Source organism: Triturus cristatus, chromosome 1_2, assembly GCF_964204655.1.
Source record: "Triturus cristatus chromosome 1_2, aTriCri1.1, whole genome shotgun sequence".
NCBI classification, from domain to species: Eukaryota; Metazoa; Chordata; class Amphibia; order Caudata; family Salamandridae; genus Triturus; species Triturus cristatus.
In genome coordinates, this window is record NC_140580.1 from 832415842 (window position 1) to 832433914 (window position 18073).

Below are 18073 nucleotides of genomic sequence, written 5' to 3' on the forward strand. Positions count from 1 at the left end.
AAACATGTTTAGGGACCTCCCACTTGAAGACTCATCCGAAACTTTCAATTTCCAGCTGAATATTTGTCAAACCGCGTCAAAGTTATTACCAAAACAAAAATGCTTTGTCTATGGGAATTAGGTACTAACTATACCTGCATACTGTTGGTGCAGTAACAATGTGTGTGTGGACCATTTCTAAACACATACGTTTTGAGTAGGTCAACATGTGATTACATGGAGATCAGCATTGCAGGTTAAACAAACTTAATTTGCTTTTAAACAAAGACAGAGGACATTCCTGTCTGGCCACGAAATATGGTTCCAATCCAGGCCATGCCCCTGATGTTGCAGTAGGGCCAATCTACTTCTATATACCAAACTAACAAGGAGTTCTATACAAGTCACAACACAATTTCTGCTGTGGCAAACGCCAATTTTGCAGTAACAAATCGCAGACCTGAATTACACACCATGCATTAAAATGCTCTTTACCTTTACCGCTCGCTTTGATCGGATATTGGTGCCGGGGGAATCCAGGATCTTCCCAGCTGCCACATCCCTTCTCAGTTGCTCTTCCGTTACAGAGGAATCATTCTGATGAAGTTAGGGCACAACAAGTTCTTAAACATGCCAAATGAACTAATTTCCCCAACTGACATTCATCTGTCCAGCTACAACAAGAGAATAGGGGCTCTGGCACATGCAAAAGTCGATGTCACTCCAGCACACAACTTCCCGAAAACTAAAATCCATGCTGTCTTGTGCACCAATACCCAAACATTAGCAGCAAAACATTTGATCTCAACTTGGTGAGAATTTTCCAACGCGAGGTTTGAGAATGTTCCTTTAAGCTTTGTCTGCCAAATATGTCGTGTATGTGTGACAGGCTTCACGAGCATGCATGCGTCAAATTGAATTTTGTTTAATACAAAGCCTACAGATTGAGATCTCCATGTCCAAGAGCATGCAGGTTATGGAAATGTTTCTCCTTGTGAGATCGAAGTGCAAGAGTCCATCAATCAGGGGAATTGTAAGCGTGCTACTCACCCATGAGGGTCTCAAGGCGCTGGCTGGGTGGTGGGGTGAGCCGCTCCCCATCAGTCGAAAAGCCAAGTCTTGAGCGTCTTCCTGAAGATCTTCAGGAAGGGGGCGCGTCTGATTTTGAACAGGAGCTCGTTCCAGGTCTTGGCTGCGATGTAGTAGAAGATTCTTCCACCTGTTCTGGCTCTGCGGATGCACAGGATTTCGGCGAGGTCGGCGGGTCAGAGGTTTCTCTTCGGTACTCATTGCGGTATGGGGGTCTGGTGTTGTGGATGCATTTGTAGGCGTGGGTGAGTATCTTGAAAGTGACTTCTCAACAGGGAGCCAGTGGAGGTTACGTAGGTGTTGAGTGGTGTGCTCGTGTCAAGGATGAGTCTGGCTGCGGTGTTCTGGATGGTCTGGAGCTTGCGGATAAGAGACTTGTTGATCCTGGCGTAGAGGGTGTTGCCGTAGTCCAGTCTGCTGGTGATGAATGCGTAGATGACAGCCTTCCTTGATTCGTGGGGGATACACTTGAAGGTCTTTCGGAGGATTCGGAGGGTGTTGAAGCAGCTGGAGACGATGGCGTTGACTTGTCAGGTCATGGAAAGGGAGGAGTTGAGTACAATGATGAGGTTTCAGCCGTGGTTCATGGGTGTGGGGGGGCTGCCGAGGGCAATAGGCCACCAGGTGTTGTCCCATGCTGAGGTGGAGGGTCCGAGGACTTCTGTCTTCCCCGAGTTGAGCTTCAGACAGTTTCTGCTCATCCAGGATGCAACGTCCTTCATTCCTTCCTGGAAGCTGAGTCTGGTGGTGATTGGGTCCTTGGTGAGGGAGAGGATGAGCTGGGCGTCGTCAGCGTAGGATACTATGCGGAGTCTGTGCTTTCGGACGATGGCAGCGAGGGGGGCATGTAGATGTTGAAGATCGTGGAGATGCGCGATGATTCTTGGGGCACTCTGCAGTTGATTTCTGTGGGTTCGGAGAGGAAGGGTGGTAGTCTGACTCTTTGGGTTCTGCCGGTGAGTGACGAGTGGATCCAGTCGACGGCGGTTCCTTGTATGTCGGCATCGTGGAGTCTGGAGGTGTGTGCGCGGTGGGAGACTATGTTGAATGCTGCAGAGAGGTCGAGTAGGATCAGGGCTGCACTGTGTCCTTGGTCGAGGATGGTGCGGATGATGTCTGTGGCTGCGAGTAGGGCGGTTTCGGTGCTGTGGTTGCTGCGGAATCCGGATTGGAAGGGGTCCAAGATGGAGTTTTCTTCGAAGAAATTGGTTAGTTGTGTATTGACAGTCTTCTCTGGGACTTTGGCCGTGAAGGGGAGGAGGGAGATGGGTCGGTAGTTCTGGAGGTCGGTGGGGTCAGCTGAGGGCTTCTTGAGCAGGGGTGTGACTTCTGCACATTTCCAGTCATCGGGAAAGGTGCCGGTCTTGAAGGTGGCGTTGATGGTGTGTCGTAGTTCGGGAGCAATGGCTGTGGTGGCTCTGTGGAAAATGTGCGGGTGGCAGGGGTCAGTGGGTGCCCAAGTGGATGCCTTTCATGGTGGAATAGGTGTCTTCTGTGGTGACTTGGGTCCAGGAGGAGATGGTGGGGGGGGCTGGCATTGCTGGACCAGGAAGTGGATTCGGAGTTGGGTGTCAGGTCGTTGTCGTAGAGTGCCTTGATTTTCAGATGGAAGTAGGATCCAAGCGTGTCGCAGAGGTCCTGGGAAGGGGTGATATCCGTGGTTTAGCTGTGGGGCTTGGTGAATTCCTGGATGACGCTTAAGAGTTGCTTGGAGTTGCCGACGTTGGCGAGGATCTTGTTCTGGATGAAGGTCCTTTTGGTGGATCTTATGCATTTGGTGGTATTCCATCATGGCATTTTTGTAGGTGGTGTGGTCTTCTGGTGTTTTGTCTCCAGTTCTTCTCAAGACGTCTACAGGTGTCTAGATTCTTGGAGGTCGCCGGTGAACCGGGTGGCTTTTCTGGGGCGTTATCTGTCGGGTTTGCGTAGAGGTGCAAGCTTGTCTGCGCAGCTGGAGATCCATGTGTGGAGTCCTTTGGCTGCGAGGTTGGTGCCGGTCGGTGAGGTTGGGGCGTCGCGGTTGAGGGTGGAGTGGAGTTGTTACTCAGTGACTTTGCTCCAGTTCTGTCCGAGGGGATGGCGTGGTGTGACTGAAGTGGATGTTGTTACCTCCTGCGAAGATGGGGTCGAGGGTGTGTCATACCTTGTAGGTGGGTGTGGTGACAAGCTGTTTCGGTCCGATGTTGGCGAGGTTGTCCAGGAGGGTGGTGGAGTTGGGGGTCGCTGGGGTTGTCGAGGTGGAAGTTCAGGTCTCAGATGAGTATGTAGTCCATGGAGGTGGCACTCCCCAGCAGAGCTGCAGGGGGAGAGAGCAGGTAACTGACCAGGAGGTCAGGAATCTTGCTCCTGTGAGTATACAATTGGAGGGGAAGTAGGTGGTCATCAAAATAAATGTATTTTTCCCTGCTTGAGAAGGGCTTCTGGCATTATCTTTCTCCCTGCACTCTGTTTCACATCAAATATTCTTCTGTAATGCAAAATAGCATGTGCTTAGTGGCTCACTTTCCCTCCACATGCATTTTGGGTTATCTGTGATTTCTTTGAAGGTCAAGCAATATTTGCTCTGTAGAGTCTTACTGTCTTTTACAACCTTCACAAGGTCTATGGTTTCCTTATTTTTTGACCCAGAGGGCTCCGAGGGCATTCACTATGCATGGGCTGGACCACAAACTTGTGCTTGGTCTGCAAGCTGAATGTCATCAACTGTGGTATATTTGACAATTCTTTGAGCATGCTTACGTTTTGTCTGTATGTCTAAGTATTACATACAGTATGGGGGCGAGGTGGATACTACCTTGGTCTTCCTGGTCCTGAATCTATGTGAGAAAAGGACTCACAATTGTGACTCCAACGAACAGAACCCTACTTCTCTCTGCTCCAACCCAAATTGTCCTTGGTGCCCATATTAGACTGCCCCATTGTGGAGATCTACGGGAGTCTTCTTGACCCAGGACTGCAATGCCTTCAGTCAAACAATGTATGCCAATATTTGCTGTGGTGCAATCGAACATTCTTCTGCTTTAGTCCTGTACATCACAAACTGAAATGAATATGGGGACAAAAGACATGCATAAAGAGCAAGCATTCACTCCAAATCATCCAACATGCAATGCCATAATTAAAATCACAAAGGGTCTGCCACAAAACCTTAGAGCCACACTTTCCAGCGGAAATTAAACACTTTTTTGAAAGCGCCGCAAAGTATGCTTTAAAACTGTACAATATATATTGTTCTAAATTTCAACTGTCTAGAGATGTCCAGATATATAAATATGACAAAATTGCTGGACGGGCATTAATATAAATACTGAAAAATATGGCTAGCTCATGATTGCCTCCTCTGCAGGCATAGCAGTTTAAGTCTTTAGCTGTTTTAGAGCTTGGGTGAGGAAATGGAAGAAGCTGGCTTTGACATACATATTGTCTACCCTAAAGTCTGCAGTCTAACAGCCCCATCTGCCACACTTCAGGAAGGACAGTCAATGGTGGGAATACCATTTCTATTTTCGAATATTCTGATTTCCTTTTCTTAAAATATGATAATGCTAAAAACATTTCTGTGTTGTCTTGAATAAAGATCTTCAATGGGGACTGAAAATTATTTCTTGTAGTCGGAAACAAATGTGCCTCCTTTGTAAGGTAGGTGAATGCTGGATTAAGTAAGGCAACCTATAAACGCACAACTTTGAACATAATAGAAAAAGGGTTCTATGCTTCACCCGATTCATATAAACTTCAAATCTGCATGCAAACAGTGTATTACACAAGCTCACACTGGAGGGCGACATGACACTTGCTACAGGAAATAGGTGCAGGCATGCTTCTCTCTCTATTCGAATTTCCTTACATAATGATAATGAATAATGCCACATGCCAGAAGCATTACTTGATTTTACTCCCATGGCCTAAGACTTAAAGATCCAAAATTGTCTTAACTCTACCAAATTAAATATTTTGGGTTCTTGGTGTGCCATCAGAAAATGATAACTGTATAAAGCTTATCCACAAACAAACAATTTGAAACTCCTGCCACAAGCAAGGACATCTCAAGAGTCCCTTGAGGGATTCAACATAAAAGGATCTCTTGGGTTTAGGATCAACAATGGCAAAAATTAGCTTCCTAAACTAACCTGGAGGTAGCAGCCAGGGATTTGTGACTCGCCAGATCTTTCTAATGTCACAGAAGGAGATGCGGACTCGCATCTGCCTCCCTTTCCCCCAGGAAAGGCTGATGTCACACTAACCTTGTCAAAATGACCCTCTTTAAATAGGAAATTGTTAAATTTATTTTACATGAGCAATATTAACAGGTCAAAAAATACATGCACAGGGCAGCAATCCATGCCTTGGCTTCTCAGACTACCTTATGGGCGCGGCGCATCCTGGCAAAATAATTCTCCCTCTAAAGAGGCAAAAGAAAGGAAAATAGCGGAAGACAGAAAAGAGGAAGAAAATCAAACAGAATGTTGCAGACACAACCCCATGTGCTACCAGGTTGATGGCTCTAGTTCTAGGCATTTGCTCTACTGAGAGTTGGGATTCAATACATTCTACTCACTTGGACCACAAGGAACACTTCGAGCCCCCCTCCCTTTTAATTACTTCTGATCTGGGCTGCTCTCTGGACATTTTCAGAAATTCACAATAAGAATGTACAAGAATTACTGGTACTGCTGGTTCAACCACTTTAATATGAGGAGGAAATGACCCCCCTTTGAGTTCTATTTTGGGAACAAGAAAGGTAGGCATTCAGTCTTTCAAGTCTCTCTCTCTCTCTCTCTCTCGCTCAGACACAGGCATCACCATCTTTTGTTAACATTCACTTTCATAATCTATTGTGTGGCTCCTCCAACCTCTGTAAGGTGCTACCTTCGGGTCCAAGTGATTCATGCATTTTGAAGTTAGAGACACCTGGAAACCATCCTGTTTTCATTTGAACACCTTAGCTAAATAATCTTTTTTTCAGTACATATGGCATACCTGTCTGATTTGTGGAAAACATATGCTGCTCAGAGGAGACACGGTACAAATGGCCATCCATATGCATTCCTTTTATAGTGGCTTGATGTTCTTTCACCCTCTAGTTTTATCAAACTACTTTGTTATCGCATTCCTTAATGTGAATTCCCTTTCTGGGTAGGAAGAAGTCCAGAGAAACGGGAACATTTTATTTTAAAAGGCTGTAACAAGATTAGATTACCACCAATTATTGTCTTTGTTAAACAGCTTCAATTTTTTTTTTTTTACTTTAATGGGTATTTGTTCATATATCAACAACCACCACATCGTTCTACTACCACATTAGAGCCACTGCACTGTCTACCACTGCAATGTCAAGGTACATTTTGGAATACCACCACCACTAGATTGACCCTACTACTTACTTATATATGTATTGATTTATTTTACACTTCATTTGTTTTTATTGTTTACCCTCATTTATTTTGGTGTTTGACTTTGAAACATTAGTATGCTAAGTAGCACCTTTACATTTATCTAACGTACGTTTAATTGAATAACTTGACCCTAACCATTCGTTATGTTCAATACTTAATTCAGTGAGATTCAAACCCGATCTCTTGTGTTCGATATAGTAAATATATAATTTAATTACGTAACTTAACCTTGTTTTTCTCCGTTTTAATATCGTAACTCAAATAATTTAATGCAGGTTTTAAAATATTTGTCTATTCTATGCTAACCGTTAAATATATTTTATTATATATTGAGTATCTTGGTGCTCTACTGACAGTTAACAGCATAAAGATTCACCAATATGATGATGATACTTGAAAGTCTCTTCTGCATTAAACATCCAACGGCTCAAACCGTGCCTACACATCACCCAGGCATGGATGTCTAGTGTTTACCTGGCGCTCAACCCAACCATGACTGAACTGCAGTTATTTGGCAAGAACATCCAAGAAATAGTACAAAAAAGACTAAATTACACAAACCTTGATGGTTTCAAACCCCAACTTGCACCAAATGCGAAGTCACTTGGATTCACCCGGGACACCAGTCTCACTTTCAAAGAACGCTTTGCGACAGAAAAAAAACCAGATGCCATGGTGTAACCATTTCTTTTAGGCCTCGTACTTTCGTATTTGAATGGTGGTAGCGCCCTGCTTCATGGTCTCCTAGAACCCACACTGGCACATGCTAAGGAAATCCACCATGCTGCAACACGTCTCATTCATGGACTTAAGAAATAAAATCACATCATCTCCATGGTGATGGAAACCCATTGGCTCAGCGTGCCAACCCGCACCTTCTTTAAAACCAGCTGCTTTATTTACAAAGCCATAACCACCAGCATCCCTGCTTATCTTACTGACATGCTCACTATCACTGGTGGCTCTTGGCACACCTGCAGCCAGGAAACTATCAGACTGCAGAGTAAGAAGTGTACAAAATCGCTCAGCCCTACTCTCTTCAACATCTACATGACACCTTCGCAGACATCATCAGATCCCACGATATCAACATAATCTCTTACGCAAATGACACGCTGCTCGTCCTCTCACTCCCAGCAAACCCCATCTTGCCGAAGACCAACTTCCACAACTGCATGAAGAACGTCGCAACATGGATGAGAGACAACTACCTTAAACTCAACACTGACAAAACAGAAGGTTTGATCTTCAGCAGACACACTACCCTGTGTAATGACTCCTGGTGGCAAGCGGAGCACAGACCTACCCCCCATGCCAAAAGACCATGCCCGTAACCTTGCCATCATACTGGAGAGCGAACTCTCAGCAGGCAAACACCATTGCCTCAGCCTGCCTCCACAAAATCTACAAGCTCTGCAAGATCTTCAGATGGCTTACCATCAGCATAAGGTAAACTGTGACGCAAGCCCTCATCACCAGTCGGCTCGACTATGGCAACGCACTCTATGCCGGCACCACCACCAAACTCATGCAAAGACTACAGACTATCCAGAACGCAGCAGTCAGACTGATCCTAAACCTCCCCTAGAAGACGCACATCGCCAGCACCTGAAAGATATCTCTTCCCATACAGGAGGGATGCCAGTTCCAGCACCTCACCCATGCCTTCAAAGCCAACTAGGACCAGACTACATCAACCACAGCCTGGTCTTCCACCAGCTGACCAGAAACCTCCACACACCTGACCCAGAGACCACCACGTATTTGCCACAGCAGCTTCGGAGGATGCCCCTTTTCCCACCTTGCTGCCAGAGCCTGGAACACCCTTGCTGAACCACTTCAAGAAGGGACTCCAGACCTGGCTATTCCACTGATACTGCAGCAGATCGCCTGCATACCCCTTGGGGTGATTAGCAGCACTATACAAATACTACTTGATTTATTGAAAAATTGAAAACCAAGGCAACAAGCCTTTTAGTTTTATGCACCCAGGATCTGGAACTACATCCCTGTATCCAGTATAGAAATACCATATACATACATTCTATATTTAAGAAATGTAACCATAATTTCAGATCTATTTCATTACTTTAAAATTAATTTAATAACCTAACCCTGACCATTAAATAACATTTAAATGTTGGTTTTAATTATTTTCTATTTATCAATATTATGTGAGATTTATTTGTAATTCAACACTTGAATTAGATTGAATTAATTCTATATTATTAATTTAAATTAACTTTAGTAACTGACCTTATAAACACGCCAATAATAACTGTAATGATAGGGAATACAGCTGAATATGCCTTTATTTTAATAACCTGTATGTTTAATTTAATTGCACATCACTTATTTTCTAATTACCTTTCCCTTGCTTTAATGAATGCTATGTGTTGGTCATCAATTTAGTTGCTCATGCTGTATTGGTCACTCGATTTAGTGGCCACAATACTGCGATCAGACAATGTAGGGGTGGTGATGTGGGGGTGATATAATGGGGGTGAACCCACTAGATTTGCTTTAAAGAAATGTTGATCAGATCTCTGAACGATCTGCATCTGTAACCCTGTGCTTCCATAGAATAAGAATTATTTTAGACATGTGAGACACAGCCTTCTTTAAGCATTTGTATCAAAAGAAGGCAGAAGTGCAGGAACTGACAAACCATCAAGAGAATGCATTAATACATTAATCAGTAAGATGGAGACTTTCTCACCGTGTTTCTCTAACAATCTTGATGTATGCTGGCTCCTTTTTGTTAAGCAAAGTACAAATTGGTGAGGTACATTAGCTTACTAGGTCTTACTATGCAAAGTAAAAATCTGGGTCCCCCACCGACCCCTGCCCCCAAAACTTATCATACGTCTTGCCCCACATCTTGCTCAAACATTACTGCATTATGCAAGAAACCCCTGACTGTAGCTACGGTCAGAAACAATGGAAAGCAGCTCAGGTAACAACCATTTTGAAAAACCAATCGCAGACCCTAATGACCCCTCGAATTACCGTCCCATCTCTACCCTTCTCATGCTGAGAAAAATCCTGGAGACCCACGTTAACAAACAGCTCACGGCCTATCTAGAGAGAGACAGCCTGTTAGACATCTCTTAGTCAGGGTTTCTTCAGATCTTCTCGCAGCACGGAGACTACTCTACTTGCAGTAGTAAACACCATCAGACTATCCATGGATGATCACCAACCAGCCATGAGGGTTTTGCTTGATTTATCGGCTGCATTCGATACTGTCACGCACCCAATTCTCGTGCAGCCCCTCCAACAGATAGGCATTCAGGGACATGCCCTGGACTGGTTGGTTGACTTCCTCAATGATATGGGTCCAAACAGTCTCCATGGGTACATTCCATTCCAGGACCATTTCCCTGAATAAAGGAGATCCTCAAGGCTCCTCCTGAAGCCTTACACTTCTTAATGTCTATGTTGCCCCCCTGGCCAACTAATAAAATCCTTTGGGTTCGAAACATTTTAATACACAGACGACTGCCAATTAGTTCTCTCGTTTGGGCGGGATATCGACTACGTCAAACAGGAGATTGCCATCTAGATGTCTCGCTATTGTCTCCAACTCAACTGGGCCAGACAGAAATACAACTGTTGGGCAAAGCAGAGTTTCTGGACAGAAGATTGGTGGCCAGCAGAACTGGGCCCCACTTCTTTGCCCACTAGAACCGCAAAAATATCTAGGCAAAACTTAAGACAATCAGCTATCAATGCAAAACCAGATTGCGTCAACATGTGGCACCTGTTTTAGCATTATGTGTCTATTTAAAGAAATCTTCAGAAGGCTTCCACTGAGCTCACACAGCCCTCACCCACGCGCTAGTCATCAGCTGCCTTGAGTATCGAAATGCCCTGTTCTTTGCCTCCAATGAATCTTTTCTGTCAAAACTACAAGTCGTCCAAAATACCGCTGCATGATTGGTACACAACCTGCCTTCAAGATCCTAGTCAGCCCCTATACTTAGACCACTACACTGGCTCCCCATTCTTAACAGAGCACTGTTTAAACTGCTTTGCCCAACTCATAAATCCCTTTTAGGGTTAGGCTCAAAATACCTTCAGTGCAGGCTTATTCGTTATGTACCAAGCAGGAACCTGTGATCAAGTAACCAGTTTCTTCTATGCCCCAGACGGATCCGCACCACCAAATACGGAAGCCGAGCCTTCTCCTATATGGCTCCGCTCCACTGAAACAAACTCCCTCTGTTCATTCGCCTATGTACTAGTCCTGTAGAATTTTTCAAACACCTTAAAACATGGCTGTTTTAAATGCTGCCTCTCTACATCTTCCTACCGTTACAGCGGGAGAGGTCCCTTGTGGGATGAGTTCAGCACTATATCAAGATTAAAATAACATAACATAGAATCTGAATTGTTTGACATGTTATACAGACACTGCTGTCTTTAAGTATTTGTATCAAAAGAAGGCAGAAGGGCAGGAACTCGCAAACCACCCGTGGAATGCATTAATACATTAACCAGTAAGATGGAGTCTTTCTCAAAGTGTTTCTCCAAAAACCTTGCTGTATGCTGGCTCCTTTTTGTGAAGCAAAGTACAAATTGGTGAGGTACATTAGCTTTTCGGAACTACAGAGAACAAACAAGCTAATGAACAACAGGATCATGGTACTTTGCTTTGTGTGTAATAAATGGCATTACAGTTAATAGTTACAACTAAGACAATAGATACATCATACTCGACCAATGCAACAACCTTGCAGTTCCAAGTATCTTTCAGCGATATTACTGGCATATAAAATTGGAAAGAACCACATAAAAAAATGAAGTGAGTCTAAATAATGCAGGTGCTTCTTGAATGTTAGCATGATATGATATATTATGTGACATATCTAAAGACACACTGATAAAATAATATAAAGAACAAAACCATAATGAAATTAACATTTCCCTTACAGCACACATCTTCACAGCCTGGTGCTTTTCGATGGTGTGACAAGCCTTCCATACAATATGAAAAAAGAGTGACAAAAAGGTTTTTCCAAACAACTGATCCTGATGGGTCAAGTATGTAGTTTGCTAAGTTTACCCACATTTTCAGTAGGCGACATTAACTTTACCTAAAGTTGGTCCTGGCCAAAACCTATTTCAGAAATTGTTACCTCTTATTAAACTGGGCTAAATCCCTGTTAGCATTTCTGCTCTTCTGACTAGTTTATAGAAACTCTTGCCAACATGCATCAATGTGAAAGCAAGATCCCCGATAATGTTAACAAGCAGATAATCATATCAACTTTAACTGATTAAAGATAAAGGGAGAATGATCTGGTGTTTTCCAGCCCTACCTTGTCTCCTTGATAACTGTCTGGAAGCTGCCAGAAGTTGGACTCTTGACCAAGCTGTCCAAACTGGTTATATGATAGATGTGGTCCATCACTTGACATCTCCACTGTGAATCCTGTGGTAATGCGTGTGCTGTGCTGGCGGTTCACTAGAGCAAAGTCTTGGAAGTTTCCTGGCAGGAATGGGCTTGTGACCTACAAAGATAGAAAAGGTAAAGTTTACAGACAGCCTCAAAGAACTAAATGTTTCCATTCCGTGTGTGCAGGGGTTTGGCATCAGCCACCCGAACTGGATACATCAAGAATATCTCAATCTCTACAATGACTAACATTTATGCTATGCTGAAGTTTTCAGATTTAGTTGGATCTCTTCCATCAAAGTTCACAAGTAATAATCCTTCATAACATTATTGAACTGTATAATTCACCAGATGCAGCAGATTGCAAACATCCAATACTAGTACAATCTGTCAACAAACCTCACCAGAGACATTTCTGATGTCAGAACTAATAAAATTCACCATCTGTCTGGAAGGGTAATGACATCAACAATGGTCATACAGACAATTCATCAGTTGAGGTGGAGTAAAGGCACCTAACACTAGGAAAATCCACAAACAAATGTAACCAAGTAATGTCATCCCCAGTGCCAACACTAGTACTGTCCATTATCTGCAGCAGCAGCATTACGTCACTAATGCCCATGCTGGTACAATCAACTAGTAGACTTAAAAAGGCTTATGACACCACTTTTTCGAACATTCTATCCGTCCACTGCAGGAGGGTCTTCACGTCACTGTTGTTAAACAGCAGAAGTGACCATTAGCTGCGGCAGAATATTAGATGATTGGGTATCAACCACAGCTCTATGCAAAACCAGCCCTCTCTGGGAAAAGGCATCACTGAAGAAAACACAGGCACAATCTACCAGCAGAATTAACAGAATGATGCCATCACTGTTGCAGACATTAGTGCAAACGAACAAGTTACTTACCTTCGGTAACTATGTATCTGTAAGACACATTAGTTAGTTAGATTCCTCACCTTAGAATATCCCCAGGCGTCAGACTGGATCCGGAAGATTTTTCGTCAGCAATACCCCTTGCGCGTCGCTAGGCGTCGTCTGCGGCTCCGCGTCCGTCGTCGGCGTCGTGCGCCGGAATGACGTCGTCGGAGTACTTAGACGCCGCCCTCGCGCGCTGACGTCAGTTCTTGTACATAGCTTTCCGTGCCAGGAACGCAGAGCCATGCAAAGACCGACACTGGTGCCAAAAAATAAAATCTAGGGGCCTGAAAAGGACAACCTTAACCCTAGATGTCAGTTCGCAGAACGGGGAGGATGGGTGGGTCGGTAAGGAATCTAACTAACTAATGTGTCTTACAGATACATCGTTACCGAAGGTAAGTAACTTGTTCATCTGAAAGAAACACGTTAGTTAGATTCCTCACCTTAGAATAGATACCCAAGCAATACCATCCCCGGTGGTGGGTCTGCGAACCAAGATCACACCAGAAAGTCCTGGAGGACAGAACGGCCAAAGAAGCCATCCCTCCGGACTTGGCTGTCAAGGCAATAATGCCTGGCAAACGTGTGTAGCGAAGCCCACGTCGCCGCCTGACAGATGTCCTGCAAAGGGACTCCCCGTCCCAAAGCAGTAGTAGCCGCTGTGGCCAGAGTAGAATGGGCGCGCAGCCCAACAGGAGGGTCCTTTTTTGCCAAAGAATAGCAAATTTTGATACACAAAACGACCCACCGAGAGATGGTCCGTTTGTGCACAGCTTTCCCCTTCTTAGCGCCCACGTACCCAACAAAAAGCTGGTCGTCCACCCGGAACTGTTTTGTGCGGTCCAGATAAAAGGAGAGCGCACGTTTTGGGTCCAGACGGTGGAGCCTCTCTTCCTCTTTGGAAGGATGCGGAGGCGGAAAGAAGGTGGGCAAGGTGACAGACTGCCCAAGATGAAATGGAATCACCACTTTCGGAAGAAAGGAGGGACGAGGCCGAAGGACAACCTTGTCCGGATGAACAGAGAGAAAAGGAGGCTTTGAAGATAAAGCCTGGAGCTCACTCACCCGTCTAGCCGAGGTGATGGCTACCAGAAAAGCAGTCTTAAGAGTCAGAAGACGAAGAGGACAATTGTGAAGAGGCTCGAAGGGAGCGCACATCAGGAATGTCAAGACCAGATTCAAGTCCCACTGAGGCATTACAAAAGGGACAGGAGGGAACGTGTGAGTAATGCCTTTTAGAAAGCGTGTAACCACAGGGGACTTGAAAAGAGAAGGCGGAGATGGCAGCAAGATAACCTTTCAGGGTGCCCAGGGCAGAGCCCTGCCGGGCCAGAGAAAGAAGAAAGAGGAGAACCTCAGAAAGAGGGGCAGAAAGGGGATCCACAGCCTTTGCTGTGCACCATGCCACAAATTTGTTCCACCGGCAGGCGTATACCGTCTTTGTGGAGGGACGCCTGGCTGCCAGAATGATATCACAGACTTCAGGAGGCAAGTCAAATGGCATCAACTGCCGCCGCTCAATCTCCACGCATGGAGGTGGAGGCTGGACAGGTTCGGGTGGAGGACCGTCCCCTGCTGCTGCGACAGAAGATCCTCCCGAAGGGGCAGACGTATCGGGGGATCGGTCAACATACTGAGTAGCTCGGGATACCAGTATCTTCGTGCCCAATCCGGAGCCACCAAGATGACTTGGGCCCGGTCGGGTCTGATCTTCTTCAGCACTCTGGGCAGAAGTGGTATAGGTGGAAAGGCGTACAACAGACCGCAACTCCACTCGTGATGAAAAGCGTCGCCGAGCGAGTGCCGCCTTGGAAATTCCAACGCGCAGAACTGCTGACATTGCGCGTTCTCTTCGGTGGCGAATAGATCTAACCAAGGCTCTCCCCACTGCTGAAAGAGACCTTGCGCCACTTCGGAGTTAAGACGCCATTCGTGATCAATCATGCACCGGCGGCTGAGTTCGTCCGCTCTGGCGTTCAGAGAGCCCGCCAGATGTTGAACTACTAGGGTGACGCCCTGGTGTTCCAGCCACGTCCAGAGGCGCAGAGCCTCCTGACAAAGGGTCCACGACCCCACCCCGCCCTGTTTGTTGCAATACCACATGGCGGTGGTGTTGTCCTTGAACACCTGCACGACACTGTCCCTGACAGAGGGAAGGAAGGCTTTCAGTGCAAGTCGGATCGCTCTCAACTCCAACAGGTTGATGTGGAGACGAGACTCCGCCGGAGACCAGAGGCCTCTGATCTCCGCCTCACCCATATGGCCACCCCATCCCAGGAGGGACGCATCCGTCACTACGACATGCTCCGGTTGGGGAAGGGAGAGGCTCCTGCCCATGACCCAATCGCGGTCCGTGAGCCACCACTGCAACTGTTGTGCAGTGCCCTCCGAGATCAAGACCTGGTCGGACAGGTTGCCGTGATGCTGGGCCCACTGAAACTTCAGGTCCCACTGCAGAGCCCGCATGCGCCGCCTGGCGTGATGCACTAGTAGGATGCAGGAGGCCATCAGCCCCAGAAGCCGCAACACTAGCCTGACCGAAACCCAGGATAGAGGCCGAAAGATGGGAATCAGGGCCTGTATATCCCGGACCCGCTGTTCCGGTGGATAGACCCGGAACTGCGCCGAATCGAGAACTGCTCCGATGAAGAGGAGCTTCTGAGAGGGACTCAGGTGTGACTTCGGCACGTTGATGGAAAATCCCAGCAAATGCAGGAGATCCGCCGTAGTCTGGAGGTGGGAGACGACTGCCTGGGGCGAGCCCGCCTTCAACAACCAGTTGTCGAGATAGGGGAAGACTGGAACCCCTGATCTGCGCAGATGAGCTGCGACCACCGCCATCACTTTCGTGAACACCCGAGGGGCACTGGTGAGGCTGAAGGGGAGCACGGTAAACTGAAAATGCTCTTGGCCCACCGTGAACCGCAGGTAACGCCGGTGGGCCGGCAGGACGGGGATATGGAAATATGCGTCCTGCAAGTCCAACGCTACCATCCAGTCTCCGGGGTCTAGGGCAGCTAGAACCTGAGCCAAGGTTAACATCTTGAACCTTTCCTTTCGGAGGAAGGCATTGACGTTCCGGAGGTCCAAGATGGGGCGTAGGCCCCCTTTGCCCTTCTTGGGAACCAGAAAGTAGTGGGTATAACAACCACGACCTACTTCTGGACTCGGAACGCGCTCGACGGCCCCCTTGGCCAAGAGGGCCGAAACTTCCTCGCGGAGAAGATTCAAATGATCCCCCGAGATACGGTGGTGCTGCGGTGGCATGGCTGGAGGGGTCGTCTCGAAGGGGAGGGAGTAGCCCCTTCGGACGATTTGCAGCACCCACCTGTCCGATGTAATAGACCGCCAGTGGAGCAGGTGATGGCGAACTCTGCCGCCCACTGGCGTGGAATGGGCCTGAAAGCTCGGACTAGGAAGGCTTTGAGGCGGATGCTGCCGGGGTGGATGTGGGCTGACCACGTCGTCCTCCAGATCCGCCACGGCGGAAACCACGTCCGCGACCGCGCGCAGGTTGGTTCTGCGGCTGGTGGCTTGGCGGACGTGAGGAGGCGCCCCTTCCTTGGCCACGAAAGGGGCGAAAAGCGGAGGTGTGCGCCCGCGGAGCCGAGAGGCCCAAGGACTTGGCCGTAGCCCGGGAGTCCTTAAAGCGGTTCAGCGCACTGTCCGCCCTCTCACCAAACAGGCGAGTGCCATCAAAGGGCATGTCCATGAGGGTGTTCTGGACATCCCCGGAAAATGACGTGGACCGCATCCAGGCGTGGCGGCGGAGCGCCACCGTGGTGGAAATCGCCCTACCCAGCGAGTCCGTGGTGTCAAGCCCACATCGTATGGCGTGCCGCGCTGCATCCCTCCCATCGGCCAAAGCCTGGTTAAGACGTGTCCGGACCTCCTCCGGACACAGGGGCAGCACGTCCTCCACCGTATCCCACAGAGAATAGGAATAACGGTCCAAGAGACAGGCGGTGTTGAAAGACCGCAGGCCCAAACTAAGGGACGAGAACAGTTTCTTGCCAAACTGCTCGAGTCTCTTGGAATCCCGGTCCGGCGGAGCGGTCGGGAAGGAGGATTGGGAGGTAGAGGCCTGGATAACCAGACTCTCGGGGGTGGGGTGTTGGGACAGGAAACTGGGGTCGCCCGGAGCAGGGCGGTGGCGCCTGGCAACGTTCCTATCCACAGGAGGAACTGTGGAGGGCTTGGACCAGGTGCCCTGCAGAACGTCAGTGAGGGCCTCATTGAACGGCAGCAGAGGCTCAGTGGAGCTTGCTGCGGTTTGAAGCACCTCAGTGAGGATGTTAGTCCTCACAGCCACGGCAGGCAGCTCGAGCCCAAGGGCTGCGGCCGCCTTGCGCAGCACCACAGAAAATGCTGCACCCTCCTCCGAAGCCACAGTTGGAGGAGAAGTGAATCCAGTGTCTGGCGAGGTATCCAGACCACTGGCCTCCCCCAGTTCATCTGCCCAGTCCTGTGAAAGCTGCGACTGAACAGCCATAGGGTCCTCGAACCCCTCCCAGTCGCCCCCGTCTTCCGATTCCTGATAAACAGGAGAAATGATCGGAGCCGGACTGTAGAGATGATAGGTCTCAAGCGGCGCCGGACGCGGCGTCGGTCGACGCCGTTGCGGCGCCGGGTCCGGAATAGGGCTAAACTGGGGTTGGACGCCGTCCGGAGTCGGCGCCGAAGGCGTCGGCGGCGCCGGAGGTGTAGGCGTCTGCGCCGGCGGCTGCATCGGTGGTTCATTCGCCGGCGCCGGTGGAGGAGTGGTTAGGTCAACCGGCGTCGACGGGGGCCCAGGCATGGGCCCCGCGGGGACCTGCGGCGTCGAGACCGGAGTCGTCGACGGCGCCGGGGCCGAAGCCGCCGGCAGGCAAGGTCGCCCAGTCGAGTCCGCGGTGCCCGAAGGCGCGCCAGCGGGCGTCGACGGCGGGGCCAGGCTCCTCATGGCCGAGAGGAAGGCACTGACCTCTGCCGGCGTCGCGTTAGTCCCAGGGACCGGAGGGTATGGGGACGGGCGCGGCACCTGCGGCTCCGCCGGAGCCGCGGGGGTGGAACCACCCGGACCCTCGGCCGAGTCGCGCGACCGGCGAGGGGAGTCCGAAGAGCGATGTCGCCTCTTGGACTTCTTAGAGCGTTTGGACTTACCCGACGACTTGGAGCCCGACGATCGATGGTGGCGTCGGCTAGGGCTCCGCGAGCGATCCTTGGACCTCCTCCTGGACCGGGATCGCGCACGACGCGGAGCCGAGTGGCGAAGCTCGAGAAGCTTGCGGGACCGCTCCCGC

General features: G+C 48.5%; 1 protein-coding gene across 18 annotated transcripts in view; it reads right to left on the reverse strand.

Moving 5' to 3' along the window:
* The window catches only part of HSPG2 (heparan sulfate proteoglycan 2), a 903404-nt gene that overhangs the window by 421304 nt on the left and 464027 nt on the right, over positions 1–18073 (reverse strand). For 14 of the 18 annotated variants that reach the window (XM_085608919.1, XM_085608917.1, XM_085608912.1 and 11 more), the window contains 3 exons: positions 11789–11980; positions 5432–5470; positions 475–576 (listed from right to left, as the gene is read on the reverse strand). In XM_085608919.1, coding sequence (XP_085465045.1) covers positions 475–576; positions 5432–5470; positions 11789–11980 — 333 coding nt within the window. The remainder of the gene's footprint in view (positions 1–474; positions 577–5431; positions 5471–11788; positions 11981–18073) is intronic. The other 4 variants (XM_085608925.1, XM_085608923.1, XM_085608922.1 and 1 more) reach the window with 1 other exon arrangement.